Source organism: Ammospiza nelsoni, chromosome Z, assembly GCF_027579445.1.
Source record: "Ammospiza nelsoni isolate bAmmNel1 chromosome Z, bAmmNel1.pri, whole genome shotgun sequence".
NCBI classification, from domain to species: Eukaryota; Metazoa; Chordata; class Aves; order Passeriformes; family Passerellidae; genus Ammospiza; species Ammospiza nelsoni.
Genome location: NC_080669.1, coordinates 41,819,095 through 41,838,376, shown reverse-complemented (window position 1 = coordinate 41,838,376; position 19,282 = coordinate 41,819,095). Strand labels below are relative to the sequence as shown.

Sequence of the window (19,282 nt, the reverse complement as noted above, 5' to 3'; positions counted from 1 at the left end):
GTTGCAGTTATCAACTTGGTCTAAAGTTATACAGTTGCTCATACTCAGGAACATACTTCTTGCTCATAGAAGAGCTGTTTCGCTATCACAGTAGGAGACATGTGAAGTGTGCTTATGTCTGTTACTGTGCTTTGAGACTTAAGTGTGACCTCACTAGTCACAGAAAAATCTGGTGTCATAAAATATTCCTGCAGCAGAGAGTATAAGTGATAAAAACAGAGGGGAAAAAACAAGCCACAATCACTTTGGCAGATCATAGAATCAGAATGGTTTGGGTTCGAACGGACTGTAAAGCTCATCTTGTTCCAAATGCACTGCTGTGGGTAGGGACACCTTTCACAGACCAGATTACTTAGGGCCCCGTCCAATCTCTCCCTGAACACTGTAAGGAATGAGGCATCCACAGATTCTCCAGGCAACCTGTTTCAGTGTCTTACCACCTTCTGTAAAGAATTTCTTCTAATATCTAGTCTGAACCAGTTCTCTTTCAGGTTTGAAGTGATTGCCTCTTGTTATTTTACTGCATGCCCTTATTAAAGATTCCTCTCCATCTTGTAGGCTCCATTTGGGAACTGGAAGTTTGCAATTAGGTGACCCTTAAGCCTTCTCTTTTCCAGGCTGAAAAAAATCTCAGTTTCCTTGTAGGAGAGATGCTCCATCTCTGTCCCTTCAGTCGTGCTTTTGGCCTCCTCTGGACTCACTCCAACAGTTCCATGTCCTTTCTGTGCTGGGAATGCTGTGGTGCAGGTGGGGTCTCAGCAGAGCAGAGGGGCAGAATCCCCTCCCTGCCCTGCTGCTCACCCTGCTCTGGATGCAGCCCAGGACACGTGTGGCTCTCTGGGCTGGCAGTGCCCATGGCTGGGGTATGTCCAGCCTCTCACCCACCAGCACCCCCAATTCCTTCTCAGCAGGGCTGCTGGAATCTGTTCATTCCCAGCCTGTGCTGGTACCAGGGGATTGCTCTGACCCAGATGCAGCACCTTACACTTGATCTTATTAAGCCTCATGAGATTCCCATGGACACACTTCTCCAGCCTGTCCAGGTCCCTCTGGATATCCCATCCTTCAAGTGTGTTAACAGCACCACTCAGCTTGGTGTCATCTGCAAACTTGCTGAGAGTGCACTCAATTCCATTGTCTGTGTCATTAATGAAGATTAATTAATAAGATTTGGACTTTAAACCATTGACCACTACCCTCTGGATGCCACAATCCAACCACTTCCTCAACCATTTAGTTGTCTAAATTTTATGCATTTATTCTGTAAATTAGACGACTTTGCAGTCATCAGTTTGTTTGGCTGATCATTTAGTTCATGTTCATCAAAGCTGACTAGACCAAATAACAGATGATTTAGGGTTGGAAAGGACCTCTGGAGGTCATTTAGTGCAACCCACACCCACCAAGGCAGGGCAACTTCGAACAGGTCAGTAGGAACATTTCCAGGTGGGTTTTGAATGCCTACAAAGAGGAGACTTGTCTTACTGTTGTGCAGGAATAGGTAGTTTGGGTATGCTGATGTGTGTGTGCCTGCTGTTAGAGAAGGCAGCTTGTTACTTAAGGCCTGGCCTTGTTAAGTCTTTGTTCCTGTGTATGTTAAATATAACCATTCCTGGACAGATTCCTGGACAGATTCCTTTTTTCCCCCTCATTTTTTTGAAGTTGGGGTTTCTTTTACCTTTCATGCTAATAGGCAGGACTTACTTGTGGATTAGTTCTATAACTTAATCTGCAATCATGACTGAAGAATAGATTGTGAAGACTAGACACAAGACACTTACCTAGCTATTGTAGATAATTCAGGTTGTTCAGATTTACATCTTTACTGAATTAACTTTAAATTTTAAACTGCCGTACCCCAAAATATTTTTCTGTCAGCCTGCACAGGACCTGTCCTTAGAGAGCAGGAACAAAGGCAGAGGAGCAAAACTCTCATCTGCATGCTGCTTACATACTTTTGGTCTAGCAGGAGCAAAGTTACCATTTTTTCTCCAGTGCATTAGCTTTCGGAAGATTTCCTTATTCCTTCCTTATATACAGGATTCTAGGAACTACACTGTAATCTCTGCCACAGTTTGTGCAATCCAGTTGGAACAGAAAAATGGAGCAGTTATGTGTCTCCAATAACAACCAATTTATTACTTATTTCAGAACTGGTCTCTTTTGCAGATGTACTGCTGAACTTTTTAACCATTTTGCAACCAAGAAAAATCACTTGGGAAGGGTTAATCTTAAATGTGGCCTGGAGAAGTGATCAGAAGCTGTAACAAGGTGGATATCCCCTCCAGTGCAGTTTTGCAATGTCATTTTGTCTTTGTTTTGGGTTTCTTTGTACTTTGAATATAAGAATAATGCTTTAAACTTATTAACAGTGAAAATACTTGTGGTATTAACAGCCCACAAATCCTGGAGTGTAGTAGGACTGCAAGAACACTTCTATGCCCTTTGTGAAAGAGTTGTCAAAAGTGTAGGCAGTTATGACATGGTGGGATGGAAAAGGTTAGTTAAGCACCTCACCTCTCAGTATGAAGAAGGCCCAGGCATATGAGGTGGTGTTGGTAGTCTCCTGAACAATCACAGCTACTGGAGATTTCTGCTTTAAGACTTGTATTCCACAGCATGAAAATCTTCAGTATGGTTTTGTGTGCTGTGTGTTGAACTGGTTTGAAAATGGGCAGCTGAGTGAGATTCTTTCTTGTACCTGTTGACCAGACAGCTGTGTCAGCTTCAACTCAAATGAATACTCCTGTTTACAGGTCCCAGCTGTGAGTACAGTAATTATCAGCAGTAAGGAAAGTTAACTTTTTTGCAAGATTTTAAGCTCATGGAACAAGAACTGGTTCATTGATTGACTGTCAGCTTCTGTTCATAACAGTCCCCTGCCATTTAGAGTTGTTTTGAAAAAGCAGAGGGGATGGAGAAAGAAATATAGATTCCAGTTTTGTCTATCCTGAGATCCTTTGAATGTTAGAGAAAACTATTAGTGAGGAACTAGAGAGGTGCTCCTTTGTTTTCTTTCCTGTTCCTTCTTCTTGTTTGTATGGATACTGCCCACAAGCTGATGAAACCTGTTCTTTTTGAAAAAAATTATGAAATATCAATTTGTGTTGAAAATAACACCTGTTCTTAAAAAAAGGGGTAGATAACTTTTTTTGTTAGAATAGTTTGGAAACATGTCAGTTTTTTAGTGCATGTTTTTCAGTCATGCATGTTTTTCTCCCACTGCAGTGTGAAGTAAAGTGTAGCTGATACTAATTTTGCTGTCTCAAAGCAATACATTATACTTTCAGGTGAATCAAATCTCTGCTTCAAAGATGCCCTAGGTCATTAATGGTATTTAACTGAGCAAAGCAGCAGTACTGCTTCTTGTATTTCCTAATTTGTAATTTTTTTGTGTTTCTCAGCTTAATTGTAGGTAGGTGACATGATTTTGTAGAGATTTCTGTTCCTAGTTTTAAGTCTTCCAGTGATTTTTAATCAATGAAATTATGGTTGCAAGTTAGCTTGAGGAGCTCGTGTTTGCATATACTCAAGGCGTAGGTTTTTATTTATCAGTAAGATATGGCTTCCCTCTTCTGGTATGCACAATTATTGTCTATAAAAAGAAGATTTAAAAACTACTTAGGTACCTTAAGGTAGAGTTTTACAAAAGTACACGTTTCTTTTGACAGCTTGAAGATGGACACACTTTATTTGACTACAATGTTGGACTAAATGACATAGTTCAGCTTTTGATACGTTCTGATTCTGAAGCTCCTACCACTGCATCTGTGACAGATCAGGATGGAGAAGTCAATCCCTGTGCTGCTTCCAGCTGCAAGAACAAAGTCAAAAAAACAAACAGTGGATCACCGAGTCAGCCATCTACATCGTCTCGCTCGTTTCTCATTGATCCTGGCATTGGATTGTACAAGGTATGTACAAACTTCACTCCTGCGGGTTTAATTTAAACAGAAAAGGTGCAGTTTCCAGATTGCTAGCTTATTGAAAATTTAGTAGAATGTGTGTATATTAATATATCTATGTATATCTATCTGTAAGGAATGATAGCTGTCACCTCCTCTTTGAGTGTTTCTCTTAGATAAGTCATAGCCATAACAGTAATTATTTTGCTAGAAAATGTCCACAATTACAGAGAAGGAAAAGGAAGTTGAGGTTGCCGTAAATGCAGCTTGCTACAGTGTTGCCTTGAGTCTTTGAAGAGTTAACAAATCTGGCTGAGAAAAACATGAGCTGGGCCACTCTCTGGCTGACCTTGCACACGGCTCAAGCAAAGTCTAAGGATGGAGCAGAGGGCTCATGGCCCTGTGTTGTTCCAGTGAGGTACAGAGGAACAGCTGCACCAGGCGTTTGTCTCACTCCTCCTACACCATGTATGACAAGCCTTGCTAAAAGTCTGTTTTCTTTATGGAAATAAGGATATGCACAAAGACTATTAGGCAGAGAGGTCAGAGAGCTTTTACTGCCACCTCAGCAGATGGACTAAAGTGTTTATTTTACCTTTTGTATCAATTGTAAAATCTCACCAAAAGTTATTAAGATCTTCATTAAGTCTAATTTGCATAGTAATTTTCACACACCTAGGAATGCAGATGAAAAATGAACATGTCTGTGTAAGACCACAGTCACCACAACCCCACCTGCAACATGAAGTTGTTCCTTTTGGGTAGGACCAAAAATTATAATATAGAAGGGGTATTTTTGAGACAAAAGACAGAGGGGGAAAACACCTCTGCTTGCTTGCTTGATATAGGCTGACAATGTCTCTCCTCCTTCCCTGAAGGGGCACATTTAGGTGGGCTTTGTACCTCTCAGTTGCATTGGAGCAGACCTAGGAGTATTTATTCACACACATATGAATACTTATTTATGCTTGGGAATATTTATTATTATAGCTGAATATATATATATATATATATATGTATATATATATATATATAAAATATATATAAACATTTATTAGTATGCATGAGTATTAACATATAGGTGTTTATAGTGCTAGGAGATCTCTGTTACTGTTACCTTCTGTCATGACACATATTAACACTCTGTGGTTAGTGCAGTGCTCACTGGCGATCCTGAACCCGCCACCTGGTACTTCAATGAGCTGCACTATTGATGAATCTGGATACTGAACACAACCAGACATAGTGCTGAATTAATCAGGAATCAAGCCCAGTGGCACCCAGCCCTCTTGATCTCTGAAGTCCAGCTGGAACCCCAGGGGGTTCATTCTCTGCCAAATTTCTGTAGCCTTAATGCAACAGAGGCTGCCACACATATGCAAGGTAATTTCAGTTAGACTTCTGTTTGTTCTCTGAGAAATCAGGAAGTCACAAGATCAGTAGCTTAAATATGGAGACTCAAACTTGTGTGCTTCCTTTTTCTTTTATATCTATTTATTACAATGGGAAGAGCTCCAGTTCTTCAGCTCTTAAGCTTTACAATTAATCAAGGAGTGTAAAAGGTAATATGAGAAAGACTGATCTGAGGAAAAGAGTACTAAAATGTTTATTTTTCAAGGATATTACATTTCAATGTGTTAAATATCAAGTAGTCTCTTAGTTGCTTTTTCAGGATTAAATCAGAAAATAGAAAATGGTCATATCAGCAAGCATACTCAAGGAAACCTGTTTTGTCAAGTCAGCTGAAATTTTTGTGATGTCTCATTCCAGAGTGCTAACACTTTCTCCTTCATTACTTGTGAAGTATTACTTTTTCAGTCAACAATGTGTTTTCAGTATATCTAGAGAAAATTAAGGGTATAGTAATTTCACTGTTTGTTATTTATAGATAACAGTATGAATGGATACAAATTTCTAATTACAGTATTTGAAGACTTTGAAGAATGTTTTTTTACCCAGTATTGTAGTTCAAAGGTTGCAAACTTACTTAATGCAAGTCAGTAGAAAAGGCCTAGAGCCTAATGAACTGAGGTACATTAGGTGGCTAAATAGGTGGATATATTTCATGATTTTTGCATTTCATTGTCAAACAATAAGGAGTAGTTTAGTTACTTGAAGAAATGTTTTAACTTACTCTGTCTGCGCAAAGTCCTGTGTCTTGCTGGATCTTCATCCAGAGCTAGACTTAGCAAGATACCTATTACTTACTCTATGCTGTGCATATTCCAAACCTCTGTGCTCTGCTCTCTCCTTCTGATTTCAGCTAGCAGAAGGAAAGTTAGTTGGTATGAAACCTGCAATTCAAAAAACTATTAAAAAAATAATGGTAGAGCTGGTATTGGAACTAAAAGTTAATAATAAATTATTGTTAGATGGTTAAAATACTGATTTAAACAGAGTTTCTCTGTGTGGTCATCGTGTATTATATAAATAAGAATATTGTAGCTTGTTTTATAGTCCAATTGTACCTGACATCTGATACAGTTCTGTGGGCTCTAAAGGACTAGCAGTGGATGGATTTATGTGCAACTCTTGTTCCTTGTTACTAAGAACTGTTAGTGGTATCTGGTCTAAGAACTGGGAGACCATCCCAAGATGGACCTGATGTTACTGAACAACATTACCTTGGCTAAACAATGGCCAAAAAGAGGAATAACAGGATGAGTTGCAAGAGAGCAATTATAGTAATAGTGACTTGGGTGTGCAGGAATGATGTTAGAAAAAACAAAGCTCTTTCAGAAGCATATGCGTTTCATTTTCTGATTCTATTTCTGGTCAATTTTTCTTTCAAAAAACACTGACATTTTAGCCAAGAACACTAGCTTGGAAAAAAACCCCACACAAATGGAATCTGTAATTAAAATCAGTGTTTGTTTAATACTGTTCACAAATAGCTACTAATAAAACAGTTCTTACACCAAACTCCACTTGCACAAAATTATTGTATTATGCTCCTCAGGAGTCTGTGGTAATAATTATTTGCTCTTACTCTTTGCAAGCGTGGGAAGTATGTTGTGTAATTATTCACATGTATTACTTATGCATGTATTTTAAAGGAATTAAGGGAGTTTACATTGATGTATTGTTTTATTACTAGTTTTTGTTGTTCTGGATCTGGATATGATGGATTTTAACTTGGCTACCATGGCTTCTTTGGCACTTGCATAACTGGTTGCATGAAGTAGCAGCAGATGGAGAATCCTTAATAGGTAGTATCTCATTCAGCTGTATTTTGGAGAAGAGGAAGTAAAGCACCACTGAGCTGCAGCTAGTTCAAACATGTAAGATTACATAGGGATGCCTACATGAAGGTTCCTTTTAGAAGTGTCAGAATTCACTGTTCATATTTAAAATCAATCATATTTAAAATCTATTTAAAAGAGATTGATAGATTTAAAATACAGCTCTCCTTCTCCTATTTGTTTGTCATGTGGCTGAAATTGTCGTCCTGGTAATAAGCTGTACTTTGAATACTGGAAATTCTAAGAAAATAAAAATAAAAATACATGTTGGTATTTTACATATGCGGAAGAACAAAACATAAGGTTTGGGAAGTTATCTGAAGAAGAGGAATGGCAAGAGTAAACCAGGAATTCCTTTAATGGAATAAACTTGTTAGCTCAAATTGCTGTCAGTTGTGCTTTCAGATACTGAAGGATTGCTTTACTCTAAATATTAAAACTTGTTGAATTTTGCTCTTGTGAAAATACAATAAGATTATTATTATAATATCTTAGAAATTAGCCTTTGGAGTGTGTGAGAGTAAGTATCTGAATGGCACAATGTTGGTACCTGACAAAGACTGTAGCTTAAACCATATGTGTATTATGTATATGCATATCTGCATGTGTCTCATATTGATGATTAAAGATGTTTAATCTGCAGTAATTCTGTTGTAATAATTTTTTTATAGGTGATGTGCTGTTGAAGTGTTTTTAAAATAGTTTATTTCAGCGTTCTCGGTATTATTCAGGGAACATCCGTTTATTATCTGAAGACTTGAGAAAATGCAACAAGATTTAGAACAGTAAAATGGTTCGTTTGCTTAATACCAGTAGTAATACTGTGGGTACAGAAGGGAGAAGCTCTGGAGATGAGTTCCATTTCTTACAGTCATAACATTCTGGCTGACTCTGGTGGCAATCTAGTGTCATAGTTTGACACTATACCAGTGCCCCCATGAAAATGCATTCTCCCTAGTGTCTGCTGAGATGTGACCAGGAATGAGCAAAGCAGGCCTCCACTTAGAAATAAAGAAAAGAAAACTTTATTAAGTAAACTACAACTCTAAGTAAAAAGAAACACACAGGGAAAATGGAAACCTTCCAAAACATTTCCTCCTCCCCCCACCAAATTCCAATAAATCCATCCCCCAGATTTCAACTCTCAGTCCATCACCATCCTTTAGATAATCAATTTTCAATTCATCAAGAGGAGGAGTCCATCTTGTGCCATAGGCTTCCCCACGAAACACCGTTGAAACCTCGTGTGCTTCCATGTCACTCGTGGCACCGCCTGGAGAACATCTGCCATCGTGACCTCTTCCTTCCATGCCCAGTACTCTCACCATTGTGCATGGAACAGAGCTGCTTCTAGGGTTGTCCTTTTAAGGATGCTTTGTCCCGTTCCAAAAAGAGCACAGTCTCACCTTTGGGACACCTGTCCCCCCCAAATTTCACCCCCTGGGGCCGAGGGGTCTCAACACTGAACCCTCTTGGCTCTGAACCATTGCCTCCTCCTGGATGCAGTCTCTGTGTCACAGGAAACATGGTTCTGTCCATGGCTATAACAAGAAAAGTCCAGCTAAGGCCACTCCATCATCTCTTCCCACCTAAGATTCTTCTCTACTCTTCCGCCATCTTTCACTTCCCAGACCTTCACACTTGCACATTTCCTTCTTCCATTTCATCTCTATCTCTCTTCTAGGAAAGGTTAATGTTCTGCAAAGTTTTCATTGTCCAAAAAAGGGTTAAAATCTCGGGCTCTGCCTGCCCAAAACTCCCACAGCGGCCGACACCTTCTCGCTGCACACCCTCTGGCTCCTTCTTGGCTGTGCTGCCAGCACATGTTATCAAGTTCCAAGGTAGCAGGCACAGGCTGTACCCCTCTCTCTCTCTCTGGGGGGCTGCCCGATGCTTCCTGGTGCTTCTTCCACCCTTCCATGCCGGGGCCTCTTCACCTCCCATGTCTGTCCAAGGCCTGGCCTACCTCACCAGGCCGCATGGCTGCCCAGCAGCAGCAGCTGGACCAGGGAGAGATCCAAACTCTCTCCTCACCGGAATCCAAGAGAGCTTCCCCTGGGAGTGCTCTGCTTTTAACCCCTGTGTTCTCAGAGGTGTATCCAATGTCCCCAGTGGTCACACCAGGTGCCAATATTCAAATCTGAGCACCTATTGGTGTGAACCCAGCATATCCCAGAAAACTTACTTCCTCTCAAACCATGACATCTAGTTAGATTTTTTTTTGTATCTGTCCTTGAGTCTTTAATGATTAAAAAAATCTTGCAGGACAGAACGGTAGAAGCTAAATAATAATTCCAGGTTGGAGGCTCAGGAAGGTCTGTAAACTCTTTGGTTTTGAGCTAGTATTTTAATACTGTGTGTGCTTATCATAGCCATAAAGAACAGTGAGTGAAACAAGAGAAAAGGACAGTGGAAGAGATCAGGAAAATTTTTGGATTTGAAGGGAAAAAAAAGTTAGTATTGCTTTTTAAAATGACATATAATTTATATTTATACTAGATTTTAATGAAGGAAGAACAATAAAATACTAGAAGTGCAAATAAAAGTATTTATGACTGCATATTACTTGAACTTGCAAGTAGTTATTATCGTTGATTGTTTTACTGATAACAAAGTTAAGCAGTAGCACAGTAAGTTGTCAGATTAATTTTTGTCTTAATAATTGGTGTTTTATAAAATGAGCATAAACTCATTATTGAATTTTCCTTTTAGATAAATGAATTGGTGGATGCCCGTGATATCAACATTGGAGCCTGGTTTGAAGCTCATATAGAAAATGTTACCCGAGCAACAAAGGGACATAAGAATGGTAAACCTCAAGGGAAGAGTGGTAGCACTTACAAAAGGACTAATGGAAACTTAAATCAAGATCATTCTAGAGAAAATGCAAATAGTTTGGACAGTACACCTTCCACATCTTATTCAGACTGTATGGACACTGATGAAGAAGCTATTTATCATATCAAGTACGATGAGTAAGTGCTCCCGATACTATTTTGAGGACATCACATGTTATTTTTTTTGTATAAACCGAGAATTTCTTGAAGAAGCTTGGAATCAAAGAAAGCAAGTTCAATATTGCAACCAAGAAAAGAAAAAGTAAAAAAATTTATAACGCTTTTCAGTTGGATATAGCAAATCCATTGGCAGCAATGATGTCTTTCATGCCTAAATATTTGTGAAGTATTAGTATCCTCTCCTTATAAGAATATCTTTCTATATAAGAATATGCATCCTTTCTACATAAGAAAAAGAACTATATAACCAAATTTTTACAGTTGGTTTTTTCAAGTAAGGTTTTTAAAAAATTTAAAAAAAAAATATTTCTGGTGTATATGGAATTCCTCTAAATAGAGCTGAAGGAGAGCTCCCATTGAAGCAAATTTGTGTTACTTAATTTGGATTTATTTTATTCCAAATAGAGTAATTGTGCACAAAATTTTGGATCTGCGCTTGTAGTAGAGATTTGTTATTGAGAACTGAGGGCTTGAAACTAATCCTGAACTGGAGGAAGAGGGCATTAAGGGTAGAGTTCTTTCAAGTTAGTTTAGGGTTTTTTGTGTCCCTTGAGTATTTTAAATTTTTGATACTGAGATTAGTAAAAATACTGTAGTCTGTGAAATATAAGGTTGAGGTAGAAGGATGCAGAGTGTATTAAATATTGACTAAATGTAGATTTCCTCAACACTTTTTTACAGTAACTATTTCTACTCTACAAGTTTTAGTACATTACTGCATCTGAATTACAGAGAGGACTTTTTGTTTCTTGTACATAATAGATACAATTTAATGCACTTTTTGGACTGCTATGTTCAGATTCCATATCTGCGACTCTAAGCATTTTACTTAAAATGTTAGAGAATTAAAAATTTGAAAATTCTTAGTAGTCAACTATTATGATCAAAACAAAAAATATTTTTCTGTGCAATTACTGTCCTTGGTGGTGTGATTTCAAAGACTTGTCTTTAATATTATCTGATTTTACATTACTGTGGATATCTGTAAATTAGTAATTGGCGTACATTTCTGAGAAAGTGTTTGTAACTATTGCTGTGAAATTATGGTGATTTTTTTTTTCAGATGTATTATTTTTTTTATGAGTTGGAATTACAGAAGTAGAAAAAGTTTCACAACAGTTCTGATTTTTCTTTGGTACAGTCTTACTAAACTAAGAGATTGACCTCTATTTATGTGTACTTCCCTTTCAGCAAGTGAAGACAGTCTTTTTACTCCTACAAGGTGCTTATGTGTAGCAGCTCTATACACTTAGTCAACAAAATTAGGTAAAGCACAGAAGCATAATGTGGCAAGATGGTCACAGTTAAACTGATAAGTCTTATGATAAAAGTTAGAGCTTTCGGAAAGAAACATTATTGGAAGGTACAACTTGTAAATTTATGAGTGAAAGTTCTTGATAGATGTTCCTGATACAATTCTTTTGGGGGCTCACTTTTTTTCTTTTAGCATTACCCAACATGCGCATTCCTATTGTAACTACATTTGTACTTCTACCACTTTGTTTTCATACATTAGTGTTTACGTCTGATGTCTGTAGACAACACTTTTATTCTGCCACCTCTTTGCTTGATGTGGATAAGTAGGAAGATCATGGTGTGCTTTGACACACAGCTGTTCTCTGCTACAGAAACATATTAATTTATCTCTTCACTCCTGTTCTTCATGTGTCATATCTTACTGTGAGTACTGTGCCCGACACAGTTACTGTGTGTGGCCGTTTTGTTTTTCAGGTTTGGATTAAGCATTTTGCTGCCAGATGTACTTGGCATTTTCTAGTCTGTCCTTGTGGTGCTGTTTTGGAGAAGCTTTTGTCTTTTTTATCTCTGATAGATGGTGGCTCTCATGGGTGACATAGTTTTAGCTCCATCTTTCCTACAACAGGTGTTCTTACATGACACAAACATGACACACTCTCCTTTATAGATAGAGTAAAAATACAGAGTAAAAATTACTTACAAATTAAAGACATAAACCTGGTGCCAGTAAAGCCATCAAAATTACTCTAATACATTGGAAGAACTATATGTCAGAGATGGGCACAAATGCACAACTTCTCAAATCATAACTGATGCTTTTCCAATTTGAAAAAAAACCAATCACCACAAAGTTTACAGTTGATAGGATTACAGGGATAGGTCAGGTCACCTGTAATGCATTGAATTGGTCTACTCTACCCCCTAGACCAGTACATTCTCCTATAGCGGTGTTTCTTAAGGGGTGAAGCAGGACTTGTCCTTTTCTTAAGTGAGAAAGCTGGCTTTAGCACCGGGTGCTGCTGGACTTACATAAGTCCTGTACAAAACCTAGATGCTTTAATATGCAGTTTTAGATTTCATAAAATTGTTCCTCCTCAGAGGGTTTCAGTGTTCATTTGTTCCTCTTTCTGTTTCTTGTTTAAGTAGTGTAGTTAGAGTGAATGTGAAAGGAAAAAAATATGAGAGCTCTTTTTGCAAAGAGTATAGTTAAGAGAAATTGCCCTTTCTGGGCAAGAATTAATTATAGTAATCTCAAAGGGGTAACCACCTTCTGATTAAACAGAGCTTTCCTTCCAGCTGTGACTGCTGCAGATAGGAGGTACTACACATTCCTCAGTGATTTTGTAGATAACAGCACTGGTGAGTTGTTTTTGTAGTAGATTTCTCCCACCACTTCCACCACCATGCCCCACCCCAGCTATGTGTCTAGTATTTAACTAAATTGCTGCAATAGTTATAAGGTCCACTTATTTCTGCAGAGAGAAAACCTTGGGCCATTGGGAGGAAAAGAACTCGGTTTCAAATTGCACTTATCAAGAATTTTGACTCCAGTTCAAAGATTTATACTTGTTTGAGAGCCCTAATTTCACCAGTGAGCAAGACACCAAAATACCAGTTTTATTACCAATGCTGACCTTCAGGCAGTATCAGATTTCTTGACATCCCTTTCTGGCTATATAACTTCTGCATGGCAGTCCATCTTCTGCTTTCAATTTCTGAATGCAGGTTTTTCCCTGATGTCAGCAGTTTGAAGGTGTGTTCCTGTTTTTGTCAATGTTTCTTCCTCCCCTTAGACTTTATTCCCTGTATTTCCATTTCACGTTTGCATTTGTGGGTATCACAAGGAGCCATTAAACGCTTTGAAGTCAAGGATGTGCTATCTGGGTTTGTACAAAACTATCATACATTTCTTTCTTCTGCTCCCAGCAACTGACTTTAAATACAGAAGAAATTAACCTGTCTTGAACATAAAAAAGCTGAATGCTGATTTAAAAGGACTTGTGAGGAAGCCAGCACATGCTAAGGTCCTAAAATTAACTGAGATAACTGTAGGTGATCACCACATTCTTAAGCTTGCTTAAGAATCACTTCCAAATCAGAAACAGGACATTTCAGTAGCAGAGTAGCACCATAAGGACGTGCCTACAATGCTGTGTTATATCAGCATTTGCCCATTCCTCTTACCTTATTGTGTTTCATAGTTGTTACTGGTGTAGCACTGGTTATCGTGTACTTAGTTTCAGGGAGAAAGTTCTCATTCTGCAAGTATTGGCTTCTTGATCATTAGCTCCCCAAAGCAGCAGGAAGACTTAGGGTTTACCCTAAGTATTTGGATTGCAATCAAGTAATGTCTTGTCCTTTCTTTTCTTGTTTCAGTCATTTGTAATAAAGTCTTTCCATTTAAGAAGGCCCTCAGCAGAAGCCACAGGGAGGCTGGATGTTTCTGCACATGAGAAATTTCAGTATGCCAACTTACATGCAAGTACAAATTAAGTATGACTCAAGTGTAGGTAACTTCTTACAAGGCCATTGTTCTGGCTGATGATATTCCCCTCAGGTTTTATAACAATCAGAGAATTTTATTGTAAACCATGAGGTAATATCTGCGTCATATGCCATATAAAGTATGCTGCAGTTATTTCTTCTAGGGAACTAATTGCTTCTCTTTACTTCATGCTTAATATAAGCTGTGGAGTAATGCCCTCAGATTTGAAAGATGTACACACACGCACATATTAAGAAAATTAGGATTTCACTGTGTTGCCACAGAGGTCAAAAAAGTGTAGTCATCCTGTGTGGCTGTTAAAGCAATATACAAGACACAGTCTTATAGCTGGAGAGCACAGACTATACTGAGGGCAATGAGGAGAAGAGTTCTCCTGGTCAAAAAAACCCACTTTCTACTTGAGTGCAATTCACAGATGAAGAGATTGTCAAGAGAATAGTAGTATTAAGCTTGCTATTATTTTCTTAAGGAATGGTTTGAAGATTAGACTTGCTTAGTTGGGTCCATTTTCTGAATGTTTTTAATATGAAATTTTCACATACAGGTAGTAGGCTGGGATTTAATCTGAGAATTCACTTAGATCACACTACTGATAAATTGATTTTTGGACACCAAAAGACATTATGGGCCATTCTCAGATGGAGTAGCCTCTACTTCTTTCTTATACTTTGCTTTCCAGCTGTGTACGTCTGATAGTGAAGTTGCATTGAATTTTGTAGTTATGTGACTGTACAATGAAGTGCTCTTGTTTCCTAATATATCTAAAAACTAGGTTTACTAGGTGAATGTTACTGGGTTTTTCATTCATCAGTCAAAGAAATTAATCCTATATCCAGTGGGGCCTCATATAGGAAAGGTTCCCTGCTTCTTTGAGAGGTAGCTGCTTTCTGCAGCAATCTGCTCTGTTTTGTCTTCTGTGAAGAAATGTCAAAATACATTCCTTTGCATGCTATGTGTTTCTCAATTAACCCTTGTAAATGTTTAGTTATCTGACTTTTTTCTTTATATACATTTGACACAGAAAAGAATGCAAATGAGGAGGATACATGTTATGAGATTCCTGACTCTAGTCTGAGACACTGAAGTGAGGAAAGGGAAGGACATGAAGTTAATGACTAGAAACATGACAAAGTTATGGGAGCTATAGACTGTAGTTTTTTTTTATAGCACTTACATGCTTTTGTTTATGTTGGAGAGTTTAGAATTTCAGAAGAGAAAGAGGAATGAAAGCTGTATTGTCTGCTAAGTAGAATGTTAAGACAATCTGTTCTTAAGAGTACCACATGTTCTTTCTGACCTTATGTCAGTCACAAAATATATATAATTATATTTATAAGTAGTCTGAGTGACTACTTGGAGCAACTCTCCTAGCAATGTAGTTTTGTTTTCCACTTCCTAGTATCAGTGATTAGTTTGTTTACTCATTCAAAATTTTTACCTCATATAGCTTATTAGACAATCTTAAAGTAATCAAAGAGCTGATATGCCAGATGTCTTTTTTTCTATATATCCTCACTAGAAAGCATGCCACCAGAATCATTCATACTTGAAAGTATTTTATGGGAGTAGCTACACACCGCTGCTCTTCATTTCCAGAAGTTGGTTCCTTGTAAGGTTATTTGTCCCATTTGCAATGGGTTTCTGACTGCTTGTTCTGTGTTTTATAATGTCTGAGTATTTGTATTGTAGTCCAGGTTTTGGCAACAGGCATTTACTGTAAGACTCTGATTTCTTACATGGTAGGCACCTTGTGCAAACTGAATAGGAAAAAGTTTGAGGAGACAGTCTAGGTGTTTCTTATGGCTCTTTAGAAATGATTTGGGCAAAGGGACGGAAGTTTTGCTGTCCTAGCAGGTGTTTGAGAGAACAACTAAAATAATAACAAAGTTTTTTTTTTTTTTTGTTTAAAACTGATTCTTGGTTTAAAAAATTGTGTTAACAGTGAGAATAAGATTGAATGTTACCACATGTTAATTTATCTTGAAGTAGCTTTAAGTATTCTCCTTGCATTTCTGAGGAAAGTTTTTTGAAAAAATGCATGACTTGTCTGCTATCCAGGGTAGTAAACCTGTTTTTCATGATATTCATCTTACTTAAACTTGTAATACAAAATTATTGTATTAAAAATTGAATGTTCTGTGTATTTCTTACACTTCTGAACTTCTGTTTTGATACTCTTGTTTCAGGCTGTCTTCTTTCAGAGTATCCATGTTGTCCATACAGCGCAGTTGTGTAAGACTAGAAGTTACATTTTTTGAAACTCAGAATTTAAGTAATTGGGAAACTAAGATGGTTCTCCTCAGGCTATTGATACAGTTTCTCAGTGTTTAAGCTGCTTAGTTCTGTAATTATTAGTTGTTAAGTACATTATCAAAATCTTGTTTATGTTCCATGAGACTGATTTTTATCTTTATTGATATTCAGTATCCCTTCAAGTCTGTCTTTTGAAATATATTACTTGTTTTTCTTGTAATAACAAATTATCAGACCTACTGTTTTTTTGGAAGTGCACAGCTTGACTACCCCAGTGATTTTTTTTTCCCATTAATAATTGTGGCTTACAGTGTAGTGCTTTTTGTAACACTGTGTTGGCTTTCTCAAACAGTACAGCAAAACTGGGCTGATTATTTCCTCAGGTTAGAAGGGAGTGGGGTGGTAGCAACCTAGTTTTTAACCAGTCCTACCTTCTTAGTCAGATTTACCTCTTCCATGAGTTCATTCCTTTTTGTTCCTTTTTTTTGTTTTTGCCCTTCTATCCCTTCATTCCGGGGTTGGGATGACTCATTTCTGAATTTTATGATTGAGAAAATAGATGATACTTCCATTTTATTAGTATTGGAAAATAATTTTTAAAATTGTGCATCTGTACTATCATTCCTCACTGTACTGGTGTGGAGAGTGGTTGGGGAAGACTTTACTTTTGTTTTTATTTTTCCAGTTCTAGTTGTTCTAGTAACAGCTGGGAAAAGTGTTAGAGGGTATGTTGCAGGGTCTCAGTAAACTGAGCAGGCTTGGGTTTATTCTGACATGGAACTACTATGTGTCCTAGCATTGTAGCACTTTAGGAACCACGGCCAACCATCTGGCCATAACTAAGAAATACTGGAATTTTTGCTTGATGAATAATTCTTTGCTATGGAGACTGTCTACAAAGATAGGAAATCTCAAGAAGTCCTTGCTATGCTAGTGTTGGAAATGCTACAGGGAAGAATTAAATTAGAGGTAAATAGAGACATCCTATGGGAGATATTCATTAAATTCTTAGGATTATGCTTGCTGCTATAGCTCCTTTTTTCAGTATTAGTTGCCAAATGTCCTAAAAAGATGGAAAACCAAGAAACTGTCCACAGCTGTTTTAAATTTAAAGGTTTAATTTCGCCATATAATCTTCATTTCAACTGTACAAATTTATACTAGGCTAATTAAAACATTGCTGTGACAATTTTTGTTTTCTCTTGAGTGTGATCTTAGGATTTTAAAAGTAACTCAATAAATGAGAAAACACTTTCAGCATATGTTCATGTCTCACAGTAGTCATTTATTAAAACTTCCTGGAATGGGCAAGAATTAATTCTTGAGGTCACAATACCATATTTATTCTCTTTATATTTTGGTTTATCTACATCCATATCTTGTGATGTATGCTAAATATTATTCCTCCATATTTAAGAGATTAGATTTTAAATTAATGTGATTTTTACAAATGGCATGTTAAACTTTAGGAAAATGAATGTGAGATAGTAGCATTTTCTAATGTGACCATCATTTTTTTGTTATTTAAATAAATTGTGGCATTAGACACATTTGAGGGCAGAAGTTTATGGTGAAAGTACTCTTTATTTATCAGTATAATAATGAATAGTGGTACTGAGCTTAACATACAGAGTTTACCTCTGCAATTTTTAGCCTAACTCAAAAACTTGTGGCAAGTACTGCTTTTGCTGTTTTGCCTGTGGTATCAGTTGTGGACCAATATGAAGGGTTAAATAGCTAGTAGCATTCATCAGGAACCATGAAAACATTTCTCCTTATGCAGTAAAAACATTCAATATCTGTAACCCTTTGCAAAAGAAAAGTAAAATGTGGCAAAAGACATCTGTTTTTTTCTAAAGTTTGTTACTTTGTGTTTTGACCCGCTGATTAGAGTCAGCCTTCCTTTTCTTCCTTTGGAAAACAGTTTCTGTTTATAAAAGGGGATTGGAGGGGAGTGTCTTTTGATAACTGACAGGCAATATTTTTGCTTGGGTTTTCTCATGAATTACTTCCAAGAACAAAGGTGGAGACATTGTTAATTATGACAGTCTTTGAAATTCCACATCAGTACAATAGGAAGGATCTGTTCTGAGTTCTATAGTGGTGAGAAAGACAACAGGAATCTTAATTTAGGGAAAAACCCTTGTCCAAAGCTCGCCCAGGAAAAACAGAAGCTGAAGACATTTTACTTTCAGAAGAGAATAGATTTTTCAGATCAAGATTAAGTTTTTATGAATGTCAACTCTTGTAAGTCAAATATTTTAATTTTTTTGTAATAGTGACATAGGAACTTCTAAAATGTTTATTTGTTATATTTTTGATTCCATATGTATTTCTTATTTGATTATTTCACTGTATACATAAATGGTGTCTGGTTTTGATCTATCTCCTCTTGTTTCCTGATGTTTAGGCAATATTTTGGTTTCAGAGTTCAAGTAAACTGAATATTTGCTATGTTCTACTTGCTGTCTTCTCAACCTTTAGGAAGGGTTTACTGTAAAACTTTTGGAACTGATAGTAGGTCAAACATAGCTGTCTTAAGATTTCAGTAGCCTGTTGTACAATAATGTGATGTTATTTAGGCATTCAATAAAGTAGGCACGATCTTTATAGCTGTTTTTTGCTCTTTTCTTACTATGTGTAGGTGAATCAATCATGGTTTTTGTGGATATAACAGTTAAAATATTAATAATTAATATGGTAGAACAATATGGTAATTCTTTTGGTGAAAGTTGGATGGCATAAAGGCAAAACCTCAAATGTTAGCTTTTCAGTATGTGCTGAATTTGGAAACAATATGGGGAAAAAAATTTAGGAAATGTGGAGAGTTACATTGTATGGAACTATTGTTTTGATAATGACTTGATCACAGTCTTTGTATGATGTAACTTCTGTTGTGAGGAATTTTATAATTAGGGTTATAAAAATGTTGGTGTAAAAACAGGCTTTGTATTTAATTTTTTAATTCGTTAGAGATATGTTCTTTTACTTAGCCATTAGTTTATTGGAAGGTACACCCACTCTTAAAATCTTGCCATTCATGCTTCATTAAACAAAACTATCAGTAGTAGCAAACTGGTGTGTTAGTTTCACTAGAAGGCA

General features: G+C 37.1%; 1 protein-coding gene across 3 annotated transcripts in view; it reads left to right on the top strand.

The window, feature by feature from the left end:
* The window catches only part of UHRF2 (ubiquitin like with PHD and ring finger domains 2), an 82,137-nt gene that overhangs the window by 10,112 nt on the left and 52,743 nt on the right, over positions 1–19,282 (top strand). For 2 of the 3 annotated variants that reach the window (XM_059492886.1, XM_059492885.1), the window contains exons 2-3: positions 3,672–3,914; positions 9,860–10,122. In XM_059492886.1, the coding sequence (XP_059348869.1) occupies positions 3,672–3,914; positions 9,860–10,122 (506 nt within the window). Of the gene's footprint in view, positions 1–3,671; positions 3,915–5,184; positions 5,289–9,859; positions 10,123–19,282 lie in introns of those variants that run through there. The other variant, XM_059492887.1, reaches the window with a different exon arrangement.